This window comes from Austrofundulus limnaeus, unplaced genomic scaffold, assembly GCF_001266775.1.
Source record: "Austrofundulus limnaeus strain Quisiro unplaced genomic scaffold, Austrofundulus_limnaeus-1.0 Scaffold92, whole genome shotgun sequence".
Classification (NCBI taxonomy): Eukaryota; Metazoa; Chordata; class Actinopteri; order Cyprinodontiformes; family Rivulidae; genus Austrofundulus; species Austrofundulus limnaeus.
In genome coordinates this window covers 1,193,325-1,214,002 of record NW_013952494.1, presented here as the reverse complement: position 1 = coordinate 1,214,002, position 20,678 = coordinate 1,193,325, and the positions used below count along the sequence as shown (strand labels likewise).

General features: G+C 38.0%; 1 protein-coding gene and 1 long non-coding RNA gene across 2 annotated transcripts in view; both read left to right on the top strand.

Annotated features, from left to right (window-relative positions):
- LOC106520442 (GDNF family receptor alpha-2) overlaps positions 1 to 13,028 on the top strand; it is a gene marked incomplete in the record, with an annotated part of 32,397 nt that extends 19,369 nt beyond the window's left edge. The window contains 2 exon segments of the mRNA XM_014012540.1: positions 5,837 to 5,967; positions 11,876 to 13,028. Of these exon segments, the coding sequence (XP_013867994.1) occupies positions 5,837 to 5,967; positions 11,876 to 12,001 (257 nt within the window).
- Positions 13,029 to 19,516: 6,488 nt separating this feature from the next.
- LOC106520441 (uncharacterized) overlaps positions 19,517 to 20,678 on the top strand; it is a 14,024-nt gene continuing 12,862 nt past the window's right edge. The window contains exon 1 of the long non-coding RNA XR_001310555.1: positions 19,517 to 19,578. This is a non-coding gene — a long non-coding RNA (uncharacterized LOC106520441). The remainder of the gene's footprint in view (positions 19,579 to 20,678) is intronic.

Sequence of the window (20,678 nt, the reverse complement as noted above, 5' to 3'; positions counted from 1 at the left end):
ACACACACACACACACACACACACACAGATATGGGCAAAAACATTATCGCCTTTGATGAATGGATAATGAAGATTTATTTTATTTGTCCAAAATAAAAAAAAATAAAAAAGAATGATTTAAACAATGGGATTGAAGTCCGATTGAAAACGTATCTGTATTCAACTCTTCCACAGTCATCCATTTATCTACTGAATAAGTGGAAATTAAATATCCTTTTTTTCAGGAGCACATATTCTATTTTTTATCATTCCCCATTCCTCCTGTGAGTAAGATCTATCCAGGCTTTAATACAAAAGAAACAATTTGCATGTCATTTTCACATTTAATCTGAAATAGCTTATCCTTTTTGGGAGAAGGATGTCATGAAAAGAAACCAACTAGCAGAAATTAAATAAAAGGGTAAGCTGAGTAAAATACATATCATTTGTACAGCTGATGCATAATACATGGGTTTAGTGGGACACAGAGCCAATGTTCAAATATCCTCCTGCATTTTTTCCCCGTCGTTTTCAAGTAAAATCAAGCAAGGTCCTTCCTTGTTAAGGCATATAGGGAGGGGTGTCATCAGCCCCATCAAGACACCATTGCCTTTAACACGTTCCATTGTGGGGATCATGCTTTCAGACCATTTCAATAGATTGCTGGGTTGCCGTTTTAGCTGAGTATGCAGGATGAGGGATGAGGCTGGGAGCTGAGGAGGCGTCTTGAAAAATAACACAAAATGCAGCATCTCCTCACTGCAGTTAAGGAGAACTGGCCATACGCTTCCACTTTTACCAAGAAGGAGGATGTACTGAAAAAATAAAAATAAATAAATTAAAAAAAAAACATAGAGTCACTGAACAGTAGAGCACATGTTCAACCCATTTAACCTGTAAGGTGTTAAAATTACTGTGAAAAGAGTGAACCTGTAGCCTTAGCCTTGGTATATAAACAATAAAAAGTTTAATAATGGTGGCAGTTTGACTAATTTTCTATTTTACAGCTGCTCCTTGTTTTTAAGCGACGCTCACTTTCTGACGCACCCTGAGCTCAAACCCACAGCCATGTGAGCCCCTTTCACTAACCACCGAACTACCAAACCCTCTAAACTTGATCTTAATGCTAGAAAAAGAAAAGTTCAATAATGAAAAAAGTGTTACTGGATGATGTTATCATTTGACATTCATAAGATCCAGTTATTGACTGGTGACTCATGGTGACTCAGTAATTTCTGAAACTTTCCTTTTGACATTTTTGCAGTTTATTCCTGTTTAATGTGTCTGATGCTTTTCTCTCCTATAAATGCCAAAGATTTGAATTTGAATGGGGGACTTTTATGAGCTGAACATGTAAGTGTTTGTAAAAACAATGGACATGCTGGAATTTCTTAACATGCTTAAAGCAATTGTTGCCTTTGAGATGATGCCCATAGACACACAATACTTCAGCAATACTCCGAAAAATAATTACATTTTCTCAATGATTTAGTCAACAAAAATATATAAAAATATTGTTTTTTATGTGTTTCATGTTTTCATTATTGCCCACCAATATGGGGAATAAGTCTGTTTTTCGACACAAACTGTATTCTGGTGTAAATTGTATTTTGAGAGTTGGCCTTGTTTAACGGACCATCTGTTGAAATTTACAGCACTTTAAGGCTGTCTTAGATGTTGGCACATTGCACTGACAATAGCAACAATGATGTCACTGTTGTTAAAAGTAGTTGAAATAAAAAAGACAGATTCTGCTTGAAATTTAAACTTGGACACCCAATTCAGAATATTGAGACTTGAGACTTGAAGGTGTGAGAAACACAAATGTAAACTTACTAAAATTACCACTTACTTTTCATAAAAAAATAACCTTTAATGAAATCAACTTTTAATTTTTTAGATGATTTTAGTAGCTACTAGTTGCTATCTTAACTCTGGATTATTTTAAGTCTGATTTGTTTTACAGTACTCTTGGTATGTTTTTATGGATTTTGCTGTTTAATTTTTTTCTTTGTCCATACATTCTAGTGATCAGTGTTTTTTCACAAGATCAAATTTTAGTTTACAACAGTGTTGTATAAAGTACCTCAAAGTGAGACTTGAGTAAAAGTGCAAGTATCTTATCATAAAAATACTTTGGTAAAAGTTAATGTCTTCTCTAAAAATATTACTTGAGTAAAAGTCTTAAAGTATCTGATATTTTTTGTACTTAAGTATCAAAAGTAAATTTCGGACACAAAATCTACTTAAGTATTAAAAGTAAGAGTACTGAGTAAAAGTGAGCAGTTAGATTTTCCAAAATGACATTTATTGGTAGGTGACTTCTCCAAAAAAAAATTTTTTTTCTAACGGCGTGAAGCTGTGATGGGTTGTGTACAAGCTAATAGTGTGTCAGAATGATATGTATTTATACTTCTCATCCAACCACAGTTAAATTCACTCTGTCCAGGAGACACAATTCATCAGCATAGTATTTTTTAAGTAATAACAACTCAGAATAAAATAGGAGTAACGACTTTTTACTTCTTACCTTTTTAAAAAATATAGTGAGTAGAAAGTACAGATAATTGTGTAAAAATGTAATGAGTAAAAGTAAAAAGTACGCTGAAAAATAATTAAGCAAATAAAGTACAGATAACCAAAATTTGTACTTAAGTACAGTAACAAAGTATTTGTACTTAGTTACTTTACAACTCTGGTTTAAAACTATTTTTTCTCTAAAATTTCTGTCTGTGTAAATGAGAGGCACAAACCCAAAGAGTTCCATTTTTTAATTATTATTCAGGGTATGGACATGGATTTTATCTTCTCCTCTGATAACTTTATGTTGTTTCAGAAAAAAATTACTTTCATATTAAAGTGATGTTAAATTATTAGACAATGTATATTATCTGACTTAGTTTACTACTTCCCCATGATGCTGTAACTTTATTCTATTGTTCCATTTTGCATTACTGGACCCGGAACTAGTTCAGCATTCTAATTTCCACATTTGACAAACTTTACAAATCAAAATAATTTCTAACCATTTGATTTTAACTCCACTAAAAGTTACACTTTAGATTTTTTACTAACTGCCACAAAGATCTTGCCCCAGGATTATGGTCTACTCCAGACGGTAAATAGAAAAGACTTGTGCCCTTTAGAAGTGGCTTTCTGATTAACTCAAAAGGAAGGCTGTTCTCTAAAGCAGCTTTATCAACATAGCTCCAGGGCAGTCACAACAGGCTGAAAGATATATTCTGTTAGTATCTGTATCAGTCTCTGAAAGCAGCTTTGCAAATTTTGCAGTTTGTGACAGTAACGTCTGTCTGAAGGTCACGGCTTAAACTTTGTTCTTCCAAATTCTTTGTTCTCCCTGTTGATTTTAATGAATAGTCTTTCAAAGACCACCTCTCAGTTTTGATACACAAAACATGTTTTCAGCTGAGGCATTCTTTAAAAAATACATAAAATTCTTTCATTTGCCTACATCTCGCTTACAAAAACCCATTCAACTCCTCTCACCTTGACTACTGTAAAGCTCTGCACTCCAGCTGGAGTCAGTGTATCTTCCAACAGCCCCTGTTGGTTCAAAACTTTCTTCATCACTAAAAAAATGCAGCACTGCTGTTTTGGCCTCCCTGTTCTGATCCCCTGGCAGAATTTGTAAAGCTTTTAAGGTTTTACTGCTCACATTCAGACAATTAAATGGACTCAAGAAATTGAACTGCCATTGGCACAGGTAGTGCCCAAAATATACCTCTGTAATTTTGTGACAGGGAAAGATTGACTCTTTTTGTGTCTTTCCCATTAAGGCTGTATTTTATGGCAATCTATTTGAACTCAAGTACACTACGTTTGTAGCAACTTTAAAACCTGTCCAAAAGTTTTTCTTAAGAGTAAGAGCTTTTAGCAGTAACTGACATTTATTGGGCATTTTGTTGTGGTATCTATTTACCCGTCTATCTAGCCACCTATCCATCTACCCATCTATCTACCTATCTATGTAACTACCTATCCATCTACCCATCTATCTACCTATCTATGTAACTACCTATCCATCTACCCATCTATCTACCTATCTATGTAACTACCTATCCATCTACCCATCTATCTACCTATCTATGTAACTACCTATCCATCTACCCATCTATCCACTCATCTATCTACCCATCTACCTATCTATCTACCCATCTATCTAGCTACCTATCCATCTACCCATATACCTACCCATCTATCAAACTACCCAGGTAGCTACCTATCAGGATTTAAGAACTGTACAGAAAAGCTGCTCAAATTTTTTTCCTCCTTTGGCACATCTTCTTGTTGTCGTCACTTACCTCATCACATACCTCATTGGAACATCCAGGTAGGCCGGTGCACACTGTTAAATGAAAACTGGCCCAGAATCATTACAACATTGAGCCACTATTGGCAACAAGCTTAATCACTCAGTGTAACATGGTGCAGTGAAGAATCTTGGGTGAGATGTGGGGGGGGGCGGGCCTCCAGCCAACTAGTTTGATTTATGACTTGATTCCCTCCATCTTAAAGAATCTGTAGGGGGATAGCTAGCTTTAGCTGACCCTTACAAACAGATGTGTAACATCACACGTCTCAGCAGTTCTTCACCGGCTTTTCACTGCCAGCAATAAAGTTTTAAGGTTTCACCAATGAGCTCAAAGAAAATCTGAATGCCTCTGAATGAGGTATTCATGGACCTTTATGTGTTTACCTTTTCTGTGTGTTTTGATCTGCTTTATATGTAATAGACTGTGTAGGTGGGCAGAAAAATGTGGCAGATAAGAGCATGCGTGAGTCGTGTCAGGCCTGTGTGACCATTGGATTATTCATGAGCATTCCCACACTATCCTGTCTGACCCTTTGTATGGTGGTGCGGAAATGCCATTTCTCCTTTGTTTGGGAATGTTTGAATTTGATCAGTCACATAAATCTATTCAAAGTCATCTCTGCATGCTGACCTTATAATGAAGGTGGTTGCCAGGCAATTACATCTCTTGCCTTCGCTCCGCCTGAACAAAGAGAAGCGAGCTTTGTGTTTTAAACGGATGAGCAATGAAAAGGTACTCAGCCCCTGTGTTACTGCATCCAGCTGAAAAGCAGGCTGAACATGGATTTATCACATTTTTGCAGACTTGCACATACACTCACAGAATTACACCCATGCATGCAGTAAATCTGTTAGCGCAGATATGCTATCCCTCACATGAGTTTACACACTGCCAGTTTTCTGTATAAACTGGTTGATTTTCTACTGTCCAACATGGTTTATTTAAATGTTTTTGCTGGCAAACAAAAAAAAAAGGTTCATCAACTTAAATGGACATTTTGTCACTATTTGGTCAGCTTGTTGTGACTTTCGGAGCAGCTGTTGTTGCGTAAAAAGCATTTCAGTAATGAGGCGAGACCATGAGCCAAAGTTGTTTGTATTTGATAAATGTGACTATTTTTCTCTGCAGGCTTCTCTAATGGAAGCATAATTACTTGCTAAATTGACACGATAAACATGTAAGACAGTGGCGAGAGAGAAAAAAAGAACATTTAACTATATTAAACATAAGGTGGTTTTGGCATTTTGTAAAATCCGAAGTGGCCTTCCTAGTGACCGGTTTTACAAACAAATTTCTCATTTGTCATGAGTTTGGCATGAAAGTCTCGAGCGCGATGCATTGGCTCGGTATACTTTTTTTTTACCTCTTCCTTCTTCAATCTGTTCTTCTGCCCTGCCTTATTCCCACGGTTGGGGAAGACTGGGCAGGGGACCAAGACGATGACTTAGAGCTGTCTGTCTGCTCACTGGCTTCTTGCTGAGGCGGAAGTCAAATACAAATGACTTTATCCTCTGTTCCTGCAGGAAATGCTATTCAGGCTTTTGGTTATGGGATAGACGTCATACCAGGCAAAAATGGGACTGTCCCGAGCGCTTTGGCAACATCTGCTGATTGGACAGCAAGCTTCACATATCCCTCTGTCACTTTCCCAAAGGTAACTATTTTACAATGATTAATAGAGTGTAGTATACATGTTAAATTTTGAGACGAGATTTGATGTTAAGCTTTTCCTTATTTACTGAAATGTGAACAGAATATAACGTTGTAACATTGTGTTTTGTTTTGTTTCATCTTCCAACTTCTTTATGTCTAAGCATACTAAAATTGGACTCGTTGCAAAAAGAAACATAAAACCGCTCCTTCTCACTGAATGGGAGGGATTTGGTGCTGATGCAAAATTCTAAAGCTCAACAAGCGGCACTGTTCATATCACAGTCTATCTCAATTCTCGCCAAAGCAATTGGAATATCAAAACGAACGCTTCACGATAAGACAAGTTTATGCTACACCCAAGATGATGACATGTGGTTGAAATTTCACATTTTCTTCCAAGACAATAGGAGAGTGAAAGAAATGAGCAATGGCAAGGAGGGGTTTAATCTGGATTAGAGCTTATAAAATACTGGCCCAAGGCCTGTTCTCTGCTGAATGCTGTCTACATTGAACACTGCAGTCAACTCGACTAAAACTGGGTTCACGGTCTAGAGCAAAAAAGGAAAAAAAAAAGGTTGCTTGTATCTGTGCTGCACAAATGCATCCGTGTTTGTCTTTTAATAGAACTGTACTTCATTTTCTTCTCAACTAAATGTGAAGATGACAGCACCACCCTGTCTGCTGCAGACTCCCCCACTCTTCACTCTGTCTCTGTCGAACAGGAAAGAAATATTTCACCTCGCACTTTTAGGCCACGAAGAGCGAGCTGTCGAGTTTGATTAGCCCTCACAATGAAATATTGTTCTGTTTTACAGATGTGTTTTTGATGTGCAGCGCAGCCGTCAAGTGGATGACTAACGGTGCATTTCACCTTTTACAGGAGACCCGCTCACCTAGTTCGGCTGAATTAGACAGCGTTTTTTGTGAAACATTCTGCTGCTGTTGCTATTGTTCATGTCATTATTCGCCGACTATTACAGATCCCAGTCCAAAGCAATGAGCAGTGTTTATGAATGAATGACTCCCATTAAGACGTATCAAATCACAGCCATTAAATGGTCACACTTCACCCGGAGGCATTCATTGTTGTGCTTTACACCGAAACCCTCATTGTTGGTATGACAGCAAATTAAAACCTTTAAAAAAATGTTGCAAAGAGGAAAATTAATGGACAAGCACTTCTGATAACAATAACAGCGTGGATGTTTGGGGAAAGGTACCCGAGACAGTGAGCTAAAGAGCATGGGTGAGCGAGAATGGATGATGTGTGTGTGTGTGTGTGTGTGTGTGTGTGTGTGTGTGCGTGCGTGCGTGCGTGCGTGCGTGCGTGCGCGCGCGTGCGCGTGTCAGTATTGATGCACTGCTCTGTGCCTGTCTCACTGCAGCATGGTGTTTAATTTATTGTAAAAATGGTAATTAGGAAACAATAAGACATGTGATTACTCAAGCAGGAAGTTTATAATTAGAGAGGGAGCTGGTAGGGACATTTTGGGCGGCCCTGCATTCTCAGACAACTATGGCTGGCAATTAAAACTTGTCAAACTTCCATGGCAGATAAATTGGGGGAGTGTTGTTATATTATGAGTCCTGTTGGCAGAAGAAAAATTGTCCGGAGCTGTAAAACTCATAGTGACTGTTACCTAAGAACATATGCTGCTGCACACATGACCACAAACTATGTATGTAAAAGAAAAAAAAGACAAGGTCTGTGATGGATGGATAGACACTATCATATTTACAGAGTATATGATAATCGGCAGCCTGGGACTGATTGTGTCAGTCAGGCTGCTCCTTTATATGCTGTACAGTATTTTCTGCCAATTTACATGCATATTTATTCAACGTGTCAGCTGTTGTGGGCTTTGGCATGCTTAAAGAGTAAACATGTGGGCTGAAGCTTTGTCTATTTTAAACATGCTTCCAGAGAAGGTTCAATTGATCTTTATTGCACCTGAATACCCCCGATTCCTTTAGTCACTTCAAGGTTCCTAGTGGCATTGTTTTTATTTTATTGTATTTAGTGTTTTATTTTATTTCTCTAATTTTAGCTTCACTCCATTGTCTCTCTGTAAGATTCAGAGTAAAGGTTAAAAGGTTTATTCTAGCATACAAAATGCACAGCAACCAGGCTCCAAGGTTAATAAAAATGTGTGAAATGAGCTGTAGGTTTACATGAGGTTCCTACAGAGTTTTCAGTTATCAGACTCTGCTCTTGTGGATCCAACTTCCAGTTGTATGTGAGGTTGACAATCATTCTTTTTTTAGGTTGAAGACTTTCCTTTTTGATAAGTCATATAATTAGGATTTCTTGAGCTGTCCAATAGTTATCCTGCTATAGGCTTGGTCAACAACACACTCACCACATTATCACACTCTGCTGTCATTATACGTTCATATTTGTGTTTATCACTGTCACTAAATTTGTGATCTTTCCTTGATTTTCCACATAAACTACACCTGGAAGTCCTGTGTTTGTCGGTGTCTCTTTCCTGTCCTGTCAGACCCGACACAGGTGGCTGCTCATCCAGAACTCAGTTCTGACTGAGGTTTCTTCCTGTTCAAAGGGAGTCATTCTTTTCACTGTTGCTAACGTATCACTCAGAATGGGGGATTAAACTGAAAAAAAGATTCAGCATGATCTGCTGGATTCTTTAGTTAAACAGTTTTATAATAATAGGTATTTCATGAATTATGTGAATGTAATGTATTCACAGATAATTTGATTGAATTAACCTCAAGTAGATTTGAATCTGGATTTGAGTTGAACTAAATTTGGACTTTTTATTATATAGTGCTCTGAAATGACTATGTTGTGAATTGATGCAATAAAAAAATAATTGAATTGTGTATTTAATTTGGGATGCGCTTCCTCTTGGCCACTTCTTATTGAAGCTCTGTTTCATGTTCCAGTAGCTGAATCTTTCGTGGCCGAGACAATAACTTGACCTTCTTTAAAGTTCATGTGTCAATAGTTTTGGATGCTTTCATTAAAACAAATTTTAACACAGAAGTAAATTGTAATGTCACAGAAAACCATTAGCAGTGGCCTGATTAGTCACCATGACAGTCAGACTGATCTCATTGCATCAGTCATACACTTCCTTTTAACACCCTTCCACTTCTAATCTGCACCCAACCAGTCACCAGATTAAAATGTTGTCATGTTAAATTTGCATAAAACCCAAGTACTCATATACAATTGCCTTGTTTCTTGTGTTGGCATTTTCTGTGTTTTTGAAACTGCTAACTGGCACAAGTCCAGGACTTATTAGTCAGAAAGTGTGCTCAGACTTAGCTCGTATTTGTGTGGATATGTGTTGAGTTCCAGTGACAGTTTATGCCTCAGAAACGTGCAGTTTCATGTTCTCGCTCACCGTTTTAGAAGGTTTAGGCAGCAAAACAACTTTGTTAAGATTAGATTTTTATTTTCTATTCTTTTTCCATAAAATGTAGATTTTTTAAAAACTCTGTTGCTCTCACAGCTTTACTGGGAGAGAAGGTGGGAGAGACCAGTCACATGTTAGCTGTTAAACACTGATTTAAATTTTCAAAGGGACAAAAAAGGGGAAAAAGCAATTCTGCTAAATGAGCACAGCTCTTGGTGAGAAATAAATCTTTGTTCTGCACACAGGTGTGCTGTGCACTGATCAAATTTAGCAACACGCTGGACTGCAAAGTACAAAACAGCGAGTGTGAAATGAAGCCAAGTTACAGGGGGTCAGCCATAACTTTTCCTGCTTTGTGTACATGGATGGAGGCAAATGTTTTCCTATATTACCTTATAATTTAGTTTTCAAAGCTGCATGCTTGTGCTGCCTGTGCTGTGGTGCAACTCTCTCACTGTTCATTTTCAGCTCAGTTGAATGGAACTGACTGTGGACAGAAACTATATAACCTGATTACTCGATAACCTGCCTTGGGAAACGCAGTCCTGTTTACTGTAAACTTGACAGTGTTCTAACTGATGATAAAAATTGATCTCAATGGGAGGAGTTGGTTCAATGAAAAGTCAGATGTATGCTGAGCAGATTAAAGCATGTGCATGTGCTTGTTCTCTCTCTCTCTCTCTCTCTCTCTCTCTCTCTCTCTCTCTCTCTCTCTCTCTCTCTCTCTCTCTCCCCTCCCCCTTTCTGTGGGTGTGTAGATGTTTTGACACTGGCTGTGTCCTGTCATGCTGTTTTGCATGTGTTTGTGCTTCACTCACCCGTTTATGTGTGCGTACCTTCCCACAAGCCTGCGTGGATGTGTGGATATTGGCTGCAGCCACAGATCTGGACTCATGTCAACTGGCTGCTGCCACACATCACTGCCCTCGCTAATTAATTGGCTTTTAGTTGCGGATGTGTTTGGTGCATTGTCAAGCTGTCCTTACGCACTCGCCCCCCCTTCTTTTTTAACACTTTGTAATAACATTGACTTATAAGCCATTTGTGAGTATTTATTTGATGATTTTTGTTGCTCATTTCGGATTTAATACACTACTTACCAGTTTTTATGTAACTTAACAGGTTTTTATATTTTGTAAATACATTTTAAATATTCTGTAACTGATTTGTCATCTTTAAATTACTTGTGTTATAAAGTGACACCCCCCCCCCCATTTTTTTTATCCACTGGTGATTTTAATCAGTTTCTAGAGAAAAGTGAACTCACAAGAATGAAGGTTTTTTTCACCCCTTCATGCACGCCCTCCCCATTTTTTTACCCCCCCAGGAAAAATGCATCTTCCTTGTAAGAATAATTCAACACTGTTTCCCAGCATCATTATTTATTTTCTCATTTATAAGTTACCTTGTTCTGGTGGAAGATGAGGCGCTAGTAGATAACATCCAAGTAGCTACTGCCTTTTTTTCCCTCCTGTGTACAGGGAAATGGACCAGTGTAATCTTTGCAAAGGTTGCCTTTGGAGAAGATGAGGTGTGTAGAGGGGGGCTGGGGGCTGAGGGGGTGGAGGAGGAGAAAATGTTTCATGTTTCCTATGATGTGTCTGTGTAATGCTCTGCTGGACCGAAAATGGCGCCTCTTCAGATTGAGCAGGACTTCTTTTACTTGAAGACAAACGGTTCTGCTTGATGTCACAAGAATCGGAGCAAATTGGAAAATTACTCAGAATTTTAACAACTTTATGGAACGACACATAATGAAGCTCGTTGTGGTGGCTGAGATAAAAGTGGTAACTCTAGAGGCCACAGAATTTAATGTCTGGTCTGATTCCAGCCTCCCTCTCACTGTCATAATGTGGGAAACTGCATGCTCATTTTGCCAACTGTACATAACGTTACTTTCTCCTGGACATAAAAAAAGAAGCACTGCGGTGTTTTGATTGCACACAGTCAAACAATACAGTGTTGGGATTGCTTTTTTTCAGCCCATATTTTCTGCGAGTTATGCCTTATGAAAGATTGAAAAGAAATCCAAAGCTGCCACTGGCTTCTGTAATGTAAGTTTGGCGTTGAAGCATGTTTTTCCTGTAAATAAAGTCCGTAATGATAGCTTTAAAAACTGTTCAAAAACTTGTTGGCACAGCTTAAAAGGGTTTAGGAAAAGGAAAAGAAAAAAAATACTTACAAGAAGCTTTTCTTTGTTGCCAACTTGTTTAAAAAGCAAGCAGCGTACTAAGCAAGGGAGGCTTGAAATATACTTCATATATCAAAACATTTGGTTGATCAAACGCCTGATTTTCATGCCAACAAGAATCTGCCACAGATATGTGTAACTTCTCACTCTCCCTTGTTTTGTGCTTTCTCTTCTTCTCCTCAGCGCTGACCCTGTCTTGTCTCACCTCCTATCTCCTCCAATCCATTATCAAATGCCAGAACACAAAAAAAGAAGAAACCCAGCACAAGTGTCTGAGTCATGTCTAACCTTTGTACATCTGTCCTCCTCTGTGTGTCTTTCTATCTGCCCAGAATGTTGAACAAAGCAGTGGTGGCCTGGCCCGGGGAGAGGCTTGCTCCCTCTATCTGTGTGCCAACGTCTTGGCTCTGCTTCCCAGCCCGGCTTTGGCTCTGATCCTGGTTCAGCATGTCTTGTAGAAGTGCCAGGAGGAGAAAGGAAAAAAAGAAAAAAAAGAGGTCATGCATCCACAAGCCGATCCCAAAAGCAGAAGGTGTCATTTCTGAGACTCATATGAAGAAGGTCGAATCTCTGTTGACAGTTGACATAAATGACATTTGTGAAGAGTGGAAGAACAAAAGGACAAGAGACAAGGGAAATGTTGAAATTTCACATCTGTGACTTTGTTGTTTCGTGTGATCTGTCTGCAGTTATGATGGAGAACGAGGCTTTGCAAAGGACGTTTGGTAGAAGAAAGCCATGAGGCTCATTCTCTGAGCAACTCTTCCTCTGATTGAGAAACTGAAACCTGGAGGACTGAACAGCTACTAAAACTAATCTCATTCAAAGAGGAAGGGAATTTATGAAGAACAGTATTGAAAGATAACCTGATTGACAAAAAAAAAGGGTGGTTGCAGAGAGAAATCGAAGGAGCATGAGGTAAATATTGCAGTGCGGAACAAAAAAATGTTTTTTTAATTGGGCCTTGGTTTAATCTTCCCTTGGGTGAACAGACCACAGATTCATGGGTTGGATGGAGGATGATTACATTCTGTTTTTTCAGCACTAATGTAAAGTCTAAAGACTGTAAAGCCTACTCAGTGTTCTAAGTGTTGGTTTAGTATCTGTGACCATAATCAATCTGCAGTACAGGTCTTTCATTTGGTTGCTGCAACATACTCTTTAAACCGATGGCAAAAAGAACTAAAGCTGGAAATGTTTAATGCCAACGGCTCCTTGGTCATTTAAGATATTGTTGTTGACTGTGGGTGTTCACCATATGTCCACCTGCACATGTGTATAATCCAGTCTCCATGTATATAAACACTCTTCTTTCATGTAATTCAATTCTATCTAGTACCTTGAAAGGACTTTATTGTATGCTAAGGTTGCTCAGTAACAGAACCAATGGAAGGCCTTCATTATCTGCATTTATATTTGTCTATTAAAGTTTAATCACAAATGTATAAAGTGAAGAGATTAAATGAGCTCAATCTTTGAAAGCCATAATCTGTGCATGGATGTTTATTGGGTGTTTACAAATTTATTACAAAGTGGTTTGGTGAGTGTGTGTATGTGTGTGTTAGCATGCAAGACAAGCTTATTTGAAGTATTTTTGGTATCAAAAGATAGTTCAGACCTTTTGAAATGGGCTTATGTTGAAAGATTTTTGGGGGGTTATTATGCAGAGTTGACTTTTTTGAGATTTATTTATGTTATAATGTCATACCTTCATCAAAAACATACCCAGAGTGTTGCTTTCACTCATTCAGGCATGTTTGATAAATCATTGAATCTCCTGTGATAGCCGTTTGGAGCTGCTAAAACACGTGCTGGTACAAAGCGCCTTGCTGGAGTTAAGTATGCAGCCGAGCTCCTGCACCACAGAGCAAACCTCCGCAGAAGCATTGTTGTGAAGACATGCTGAAGTGGGAGCGTTGGAAATGGTAGGAGGTTTTTAAAATGATAGAGGTCCATTTCAAGATGTTTAGATATTTTAGACAGCTCCTTGTAACTTTATTTCTACAAACCGAGGTCATTCAAATGTTATTTCTGACCATATTGACAAGCTGTCCCACTGGGAGGAGGCCCAGAGGAAGACCCAGGACATGCTGGGTGGACTATGTTTCTCGGCAGGCCTGGGAATGCCTTGGGATTCCTCCAGAAGAGCTGGCCCAAGTGGCTGGGGAGAGGGAAGTCTGGGTCTCTCTGCTTAGGCTGCTGCCCCCGCGACCTGACCCCAGATGAGCGGCAGAAAATGAACAGTCGGACAGATGGCTAGTCTGGGTGGGATACTTTTGCTTTACTTAAAAATTATTTATTCATTTATTTTAAGCACATAACAGTATCAGCTGGTGATAGCAATTTTGGCAGGAATATCATCATTCTTCTGCTGTAATGAAAGTGTATTGCTACATTCACATTGATCTAAATGCTTATAAAGTATCCATCCATCCATCCATTTTCTGTACACGCTTCTTCCTTTTCTGGGTCACGTGGGTCACTGGTGCCCATATCCAGCAGTCACAGTGCGAGGGGCAGGGTACACCCTGGACAGGTCGCAAGCCCATCACAGGGCCACACATAGAGACAAACGAGACAAACAACCATTCACTCTCTCACTCACACCTAGGGACAATTTAGAGTTCTCAATTAACCTAACAGTCATGTTTTTGGTCTGTGGGAGGAAGCCGGAGTACCCGGAGAGAACCCACGCATGCACGGAGAGAACATGCAAACTCTACCCAGAAAGGTCCCCGGACCGGGATTTGAACCGGTGACCTTCTTGCTGAGAGGCATCAGCTCTACCAACTGAGCCACCGTGCCGCCCGCTTATAAAGTAACATTTGCTAAAACTTCTAGAAAATCTTTGAGATTCATTCAGAGTGTATTTACAACTGATAATTTGGTCCACTTTAAACGGACTAGAGGTCCATTTCCCCCATTGGTCCAGACCTTTTATGTAGCTGTGAATACACTCATGTGAACCCTAGTGTGGACTAAACAACCCATTTTTGAGGTGGTCTCGGTTTGCTTCCAAATGGACTCTGTTGCAGTTCACTTCTCGAGGTAACACTACCCTACATGGATGCTACAAACAATGAGCTGTGGACAGTTCTTTGGACAGATGCACACATAACTCATCTGCTAGAGAAGACACACAAGAATGCAATCATCTTCTCCATGTTTAGAGAGAAAATGAAGCAGTCGGGATTTGAGCCGTCTCCAGAACAATTATGCGTTATTGTGAAAAAAAGCTTTGATTAATCTTTCATCTTTCTTTTCAGGTCTGTGCTCTGTCTCATCCTGGTCATTTCTGTCCAATGGAAGCAATGATCATCACCCACGTGGCTTTATTTACAAGTGATAGTCTGCTTGCAAAAATGTGCAATGTGAATGCAAACTGCACCAAATACAATAAATAAAGTCCACTTTTGGTCTGGACCAAAAAAGTGGACCAAAGGACTTTCCTGGTGAATACACCCTTAAGTTGTTTTAAGATGGCAAGTATCCTATTTAGTCTTTGTACCAAGTCTGAATTAAATTATATTTTTCTAAACTGAGTTTGTTCCAAAAGCTATTTACAAGAAAATATTAAATATTGATGAAGTTTCCACATAACTTTACTTCAAAAGATCTGAACTACCCCTTTAAGAATGTTATGCCAACCATAGTTCACAGTTTTGGAGAGTAAGGTTAAAACTCCTCTAGAGTGCTTCGATTTGTGATCAAACAAAATAAAATATAAATCTAGTTGGTTTTTTTATAAATCTGAAATATTTAAATATTTAAATGGTTTCAAATATATTTGTTGTTGTTATTATTGTTTTAATGTGTAGGGGTAATTGTGACAAATTCTAATTCCAGAGATGCCTGGGAAAACACACAGTGAAGGTGGATTTAAGAAATGACTCATCATTTTGGATTTACACAGGTTTTATTCTGTGACATGGGAGCTCCGGCAGCCAATCAAAACCCACTCAGGGCTTTCCAAGTTTACATCAAAATCATGTTAAAATGATTTCTCCCTCACGATCTACAACTTGTACTAAATGATAAACTTACTGAATGATGTAAAGATTTCAGCATGTGAACTCACCGGAGTTGCAGCTGCTGCGATTCCACAGCTTAATGATCTTTATTGCAGTAAAACAGAGTTGTCAAGATGTCAGCCTGTTTTCTAAAATAGTTCCCTCGCTGACCAGACGGTTTTCACATGGGCAAATGTGTTGCATTTGAATTGGGATGTCTCCAGCAGGCAGGTTTCCCAGTTTTAAACAGGAGAAATTTTTGTTAGCTTTTAAAAATTCATTCTGACAAACCCAGTCAACACAACAACAGTGATTAATTAGAATTTAACTAAAATACATTCATATGCAAGGAACTGAAGGAGCATATAAGCATACCATATGAGGCAGAATGAGTAATTTTAAACCGTTTAATTATACCTTTAACAATAAAGTATTATTTCACTCATAATGTACAGCGTTTCCTTTTGATCCACAAAGTTTTGATATGTGTGAAGGGAAAACTGGCGCACATTTACTGGCACATTTGCAGATGACAAATGTACCATTGAAAGTTTATGCTTACATCATTTGTCCCTGGAGTGAAGGGATGTTGATGTTTTATTTTTTCAGACATTATTTTTTTTTGCAGAAACATTTATGTTTTTGGGCAGGACATTAAGTGTAGAGTTGGGCCACATAAACGCACGGCAAAGAACCAAGCACTCTCAGGTTACCACCTGATTTTCTGTTATGAATCACAAATGTGAAATTAAAGTCTGCGTGATGTGTTATGGCTCACTGCAGTTGTTCTAGTGCACAAAAGGGGTTGGGAAGAAATTGCAGCAATTTTCTAAAGACTAGGAGCTTCAGATAATGGCGTAAAATGCAAAAGGTTTGAAAATATAATGCATGCTTCATATGTACAGTATATAAATGCCTGGAATTCCATAAAGCAATGCATATCATTTTTTTGTCTATCCATGAGTTGTTGTTTTTTTTTTTTTTTTTTTTTTTTTTTTTTTTTTTGCCATTTAACTAACTTTATAAATGTCACTTCTGGTTTCAAACGAGTAGTTGAAGTTGAGAGACTACAGATGTAAAGTAGCCTTAGGCTAAATCTGGTGCAATGCATGAAATGTTTCTACATTTATGATTTCATTGCACATTATCCTGATTAAATAAACTATAAAAAAGCAAACTGCAGTATTCAAGCATTTTCAGTTTAAACAAACACACCTAATGAACTTCTGAGCAATCGCACAATAATTTCTTGGGTGGAAGACTCGAAGCAGCAAACAAAATGACATAATTTTCGTCACTCAATTGCAACAATGTGAGTAAATTTTGCCAGTTCAGAGAGAGTATAGAGCCTTAATTGGTAATTAAATTGTCCTTAAGTGCGAGTCAGAATGTGAATGGTTGTTTGTCTTTATGTGGCCCTGTGATGGACTTGCAACCTATCCAGGGTGTACCCCGCTCCTCGCACAGTGACTGCAGAATTTGGGTCACATTGACCCCCATGACCCTGAAAGTAAGAAACATGGATGGATGGACGGATGGATGGATGGATGGACGGATGGATAGATGGATGGATGGATGGATGGATGGATGGATGGATGGATGGATGGATGGATGGATGGATGGATGGATGGATGGATGGATCATTTTATAGCCATTAGGATAATTTGTAAGATTTGTAAGCTGTGTTAAGTGAGATTTCATGTGATTTTGTGTAATCCTGTGAGATGTGGGTAACGCTTTATTTTACAGTACCGTTATTACATGTAATTACAAGGTAATAAAATGGTAATTAAATGTAATTACTACCTTATTACCATGTAATCACATGGTAATTAGGGTAAAAAAGAAAAACTACTGTTAGTACAACTACTTTTATTTGGTAACTACAATCAAATTACTAGTCAATAGTAACTCAACACTATATTTATAACCAAAAGAATGTAACTAAATTTTGGGGTTGGTGGTTAATTGCAATAAAACATAACTTTAAAACTGTCCAAATTACCTACTACTTATTTAGGTGTTACATAGTGAATTGTAATACATTACCAGGTAAGTGCTACATTACTGCAGACAATAAATTACATAGTAAAATACAAGTACAAGAAAAAGAAAGCGTTACTGAGATGTGTTCATGCTGCAGAGTATGTTGGAGATGACTTTCAGCTACTACCATGTAAAATTTTAGCTTAATATTGATAAAACTGACTGAGTCACATCATTTTTTTGTTTTGCTTTCTTTGGTATCTTAGCTCTCTTAAATTGGACTTCAGTCCAAAAGTGAATCAGTTATACAGTAGATGCAGACCTAATGATTCCTGTTTGAAAGTTTAAAATCTCATGAGACATGTTGATAAATCTATACACAGAAACATAATTGACCAGTTGCCTTTAGCGGGTAAAAAGTTAAGCTGTAAAAAAACAAAGAATGTTTTGGCTCATTATCACTTTGAAACTCTAAAAGGAAGTTGTTTTTCTTTCTTTCTTTTTTGCTTGTCTATCCATTTTAACTTCAGCCCGTATATCAAGCAAGAAATGTTTAAAATATGTCAAAGAATACATCATTTTGTTCCATCTGTCAAAAGAAAGCATGAAAAGAATGTCTACATCCCACACATCTCTCAAGTGTCTTTCTTGTTTCCTCTGGCCCTGGCAATGCTGCTATTTATATATATATATACATATATATATATATATACAGTATACGTATATATATATATAATCATAATATACTCCTAAAAGTCTGCAGCATACGCTGGTTTGATGTATTTCACAAGACTGAAAATCCAGATTCAAATGTGTTTATTTTCATTCAAACCTCATTATAAGAACAATATGGATTTCCTGGGATTGACGCTGTGGAACAAAAGGGACAACAAAGCAACCAAGTTAAGGAAAGTAAAGTAGACCAAAAAAGTTTTAATGTCAGTTAATCATCTTAGCAAATATCATGGTTAAAAAAAAATCCCAGCTTAAAAAGCAAACAAGATCTGTGCAACAGCTCCTTTGTACAACAGCTGCCAGAGTTAACAACAGAGCTAATGCAGTTATAACGCATGTTGTTAAAAAGCAAAGTGTTCATTATTTTGGGCATCAATCTGAGCTTTTGGAAAAATGAGAACATAAAGTCGATTTGATCAAACGAAACATTTAAATTTAAACGAAGACGATAAAAACCCGTGGAAACACGAACACAATAGCTCGCTGTCTGAGAGTGTATAAAGAAGAGAAAACTAACAAGAATCTTATTTCACATCAGTATTAAACATTTCAGAGAAAGAAATCTATCATAGATGAAGCAGAGCTGTCAGTTCTCCAGCAGGAACAACCTTGGTTGTTTGTAATGCAATACAGACATAATATAATCCAGACCCCAGGACAGACACAGCCCAATGCCTAGGATTTTTTTCTCTAACAAACAAAGCTTTTTTTTATAGCAAGTAAACTATTTTTTTCATATGTTTGCTTTTTCGTAATACATTTATTTGATGTGTTTGTCTGGATTGACACCATGCCCCTTTCACCTGCTCTTTGTATTGAAGATTGGATGTGAATAATTTAACACAGAGTATAGTGTACTGCAGTATTATTATGGGAAGCCAAACTGTAAACCAACTCTAGTACTTTGCCTGGATGGTAAAAGTAATATCTTGTTTTTGTATTGAGAACAGCTAGAACTTCTCAACAATCAAGTCATTTAAAGCCATAAATTAGATATTTTCTGTGACATTTATGAACAAATATTACCCTGTTGTGTGGATCAGTTCAGGGGGGTGCTGTGAACATAAATTCAGCTGAGAAGATTTGTATGACCATTAACGGCAGGGGTGGGCAATCCTGGTCCTCGAGGGCCGCTATCCTGCATGTTTTACAGGGTTCTCTGCTCCGACACAGCTGATTTGAATGAATGGGTGATTACCAAGCTTCTGCTGAATCACTGAGTCAGGTGTGTTGGAGCAGGAAAACAAGAAAAACATGCAGGATGGCAGCTTGCAAGAACCAGAATTGCACACCCCTGCTTAAAGGTATAGTTTGGTCATTTTTGAAAAGATGTTCTGTCAAATAAGTATCAAATAATTATGTCATAGCTCATGGAGTATGAAGAAATGTAAACGTCCAGGCTAGACTAATAACTTGTCAAAGGAGGGCTCATTTTATGATGTTTCTCAGGCTTTGACAACATCTGGGCAGGTGGTGCAGTGGTCAGAGCTGTCGCCTCACAGAGAGAAGCTTGCAGGTTCATCTCCTGCCTGTGGCTTTTCTGTATGGAGTTTTTATGTTCTCCTGTGGGTTTTCTCTGGCTTTTACTCTGGCTTCCTCCTGCAAAGCCAAAAACATGTTAGGTTGTCACTCTCCACTATTTCTATATGGCTCTATGATGGTTTGGTGACCTGTCCTAGATGCACCCTGCTTCTCACAAGCACCAGCTCTCACGCAACCCTGCATGTAGAAGTAGGTAAAATATATGACATACACGACGTACCAGTATGAAATAACACATCTACACATTTGCATTACCTGCACTTTTGAATATAAACTGAATAAAATATATTTTTTTACATTTTAAACAGGCAATAGCTCTAAAATAGCAATTTTGACCCTATGCTGTTCTGCCCACTGTATGTGATCGTCTTTAATCACAATCGTTTAAAACTGCCAGCTCAGCACTCAGTTTGTCTCTATAAATGTTTCAAGAAAAGTAATAGACTTTGTGAACATTCAGCAGCTACAATGCAGCAATAAGATGGTTTCAGATCCACATTTTATAAGGTGTTATTGATCAAGAAGATGACATCTTAAAGTGTCCTAAGTTTCTTCACAGCTCAGCAATGAGAAACCCAGTAATAAAATACAGGTATGTGGGCATAAAATCCCCATCTGTACTGTAAGCAGATGTGTCTGTACATATCAAATCAGAGCGGTGTAGTGGTCACCCTGGGTGGAATAAACGTTCCACCTGCCTTTGAACTTGACCACGGAAGGCCTCCTTTAAAGAACAGAACTCTATTCATTTTTTATGGTCATAACATGTTTTCTTAAACCATTAAGGGACATTTTATTCTCTATAATCAAGATAATAAACAAAATAGTAATGTTCTTTATATGTTTTGACTTTACATATTTT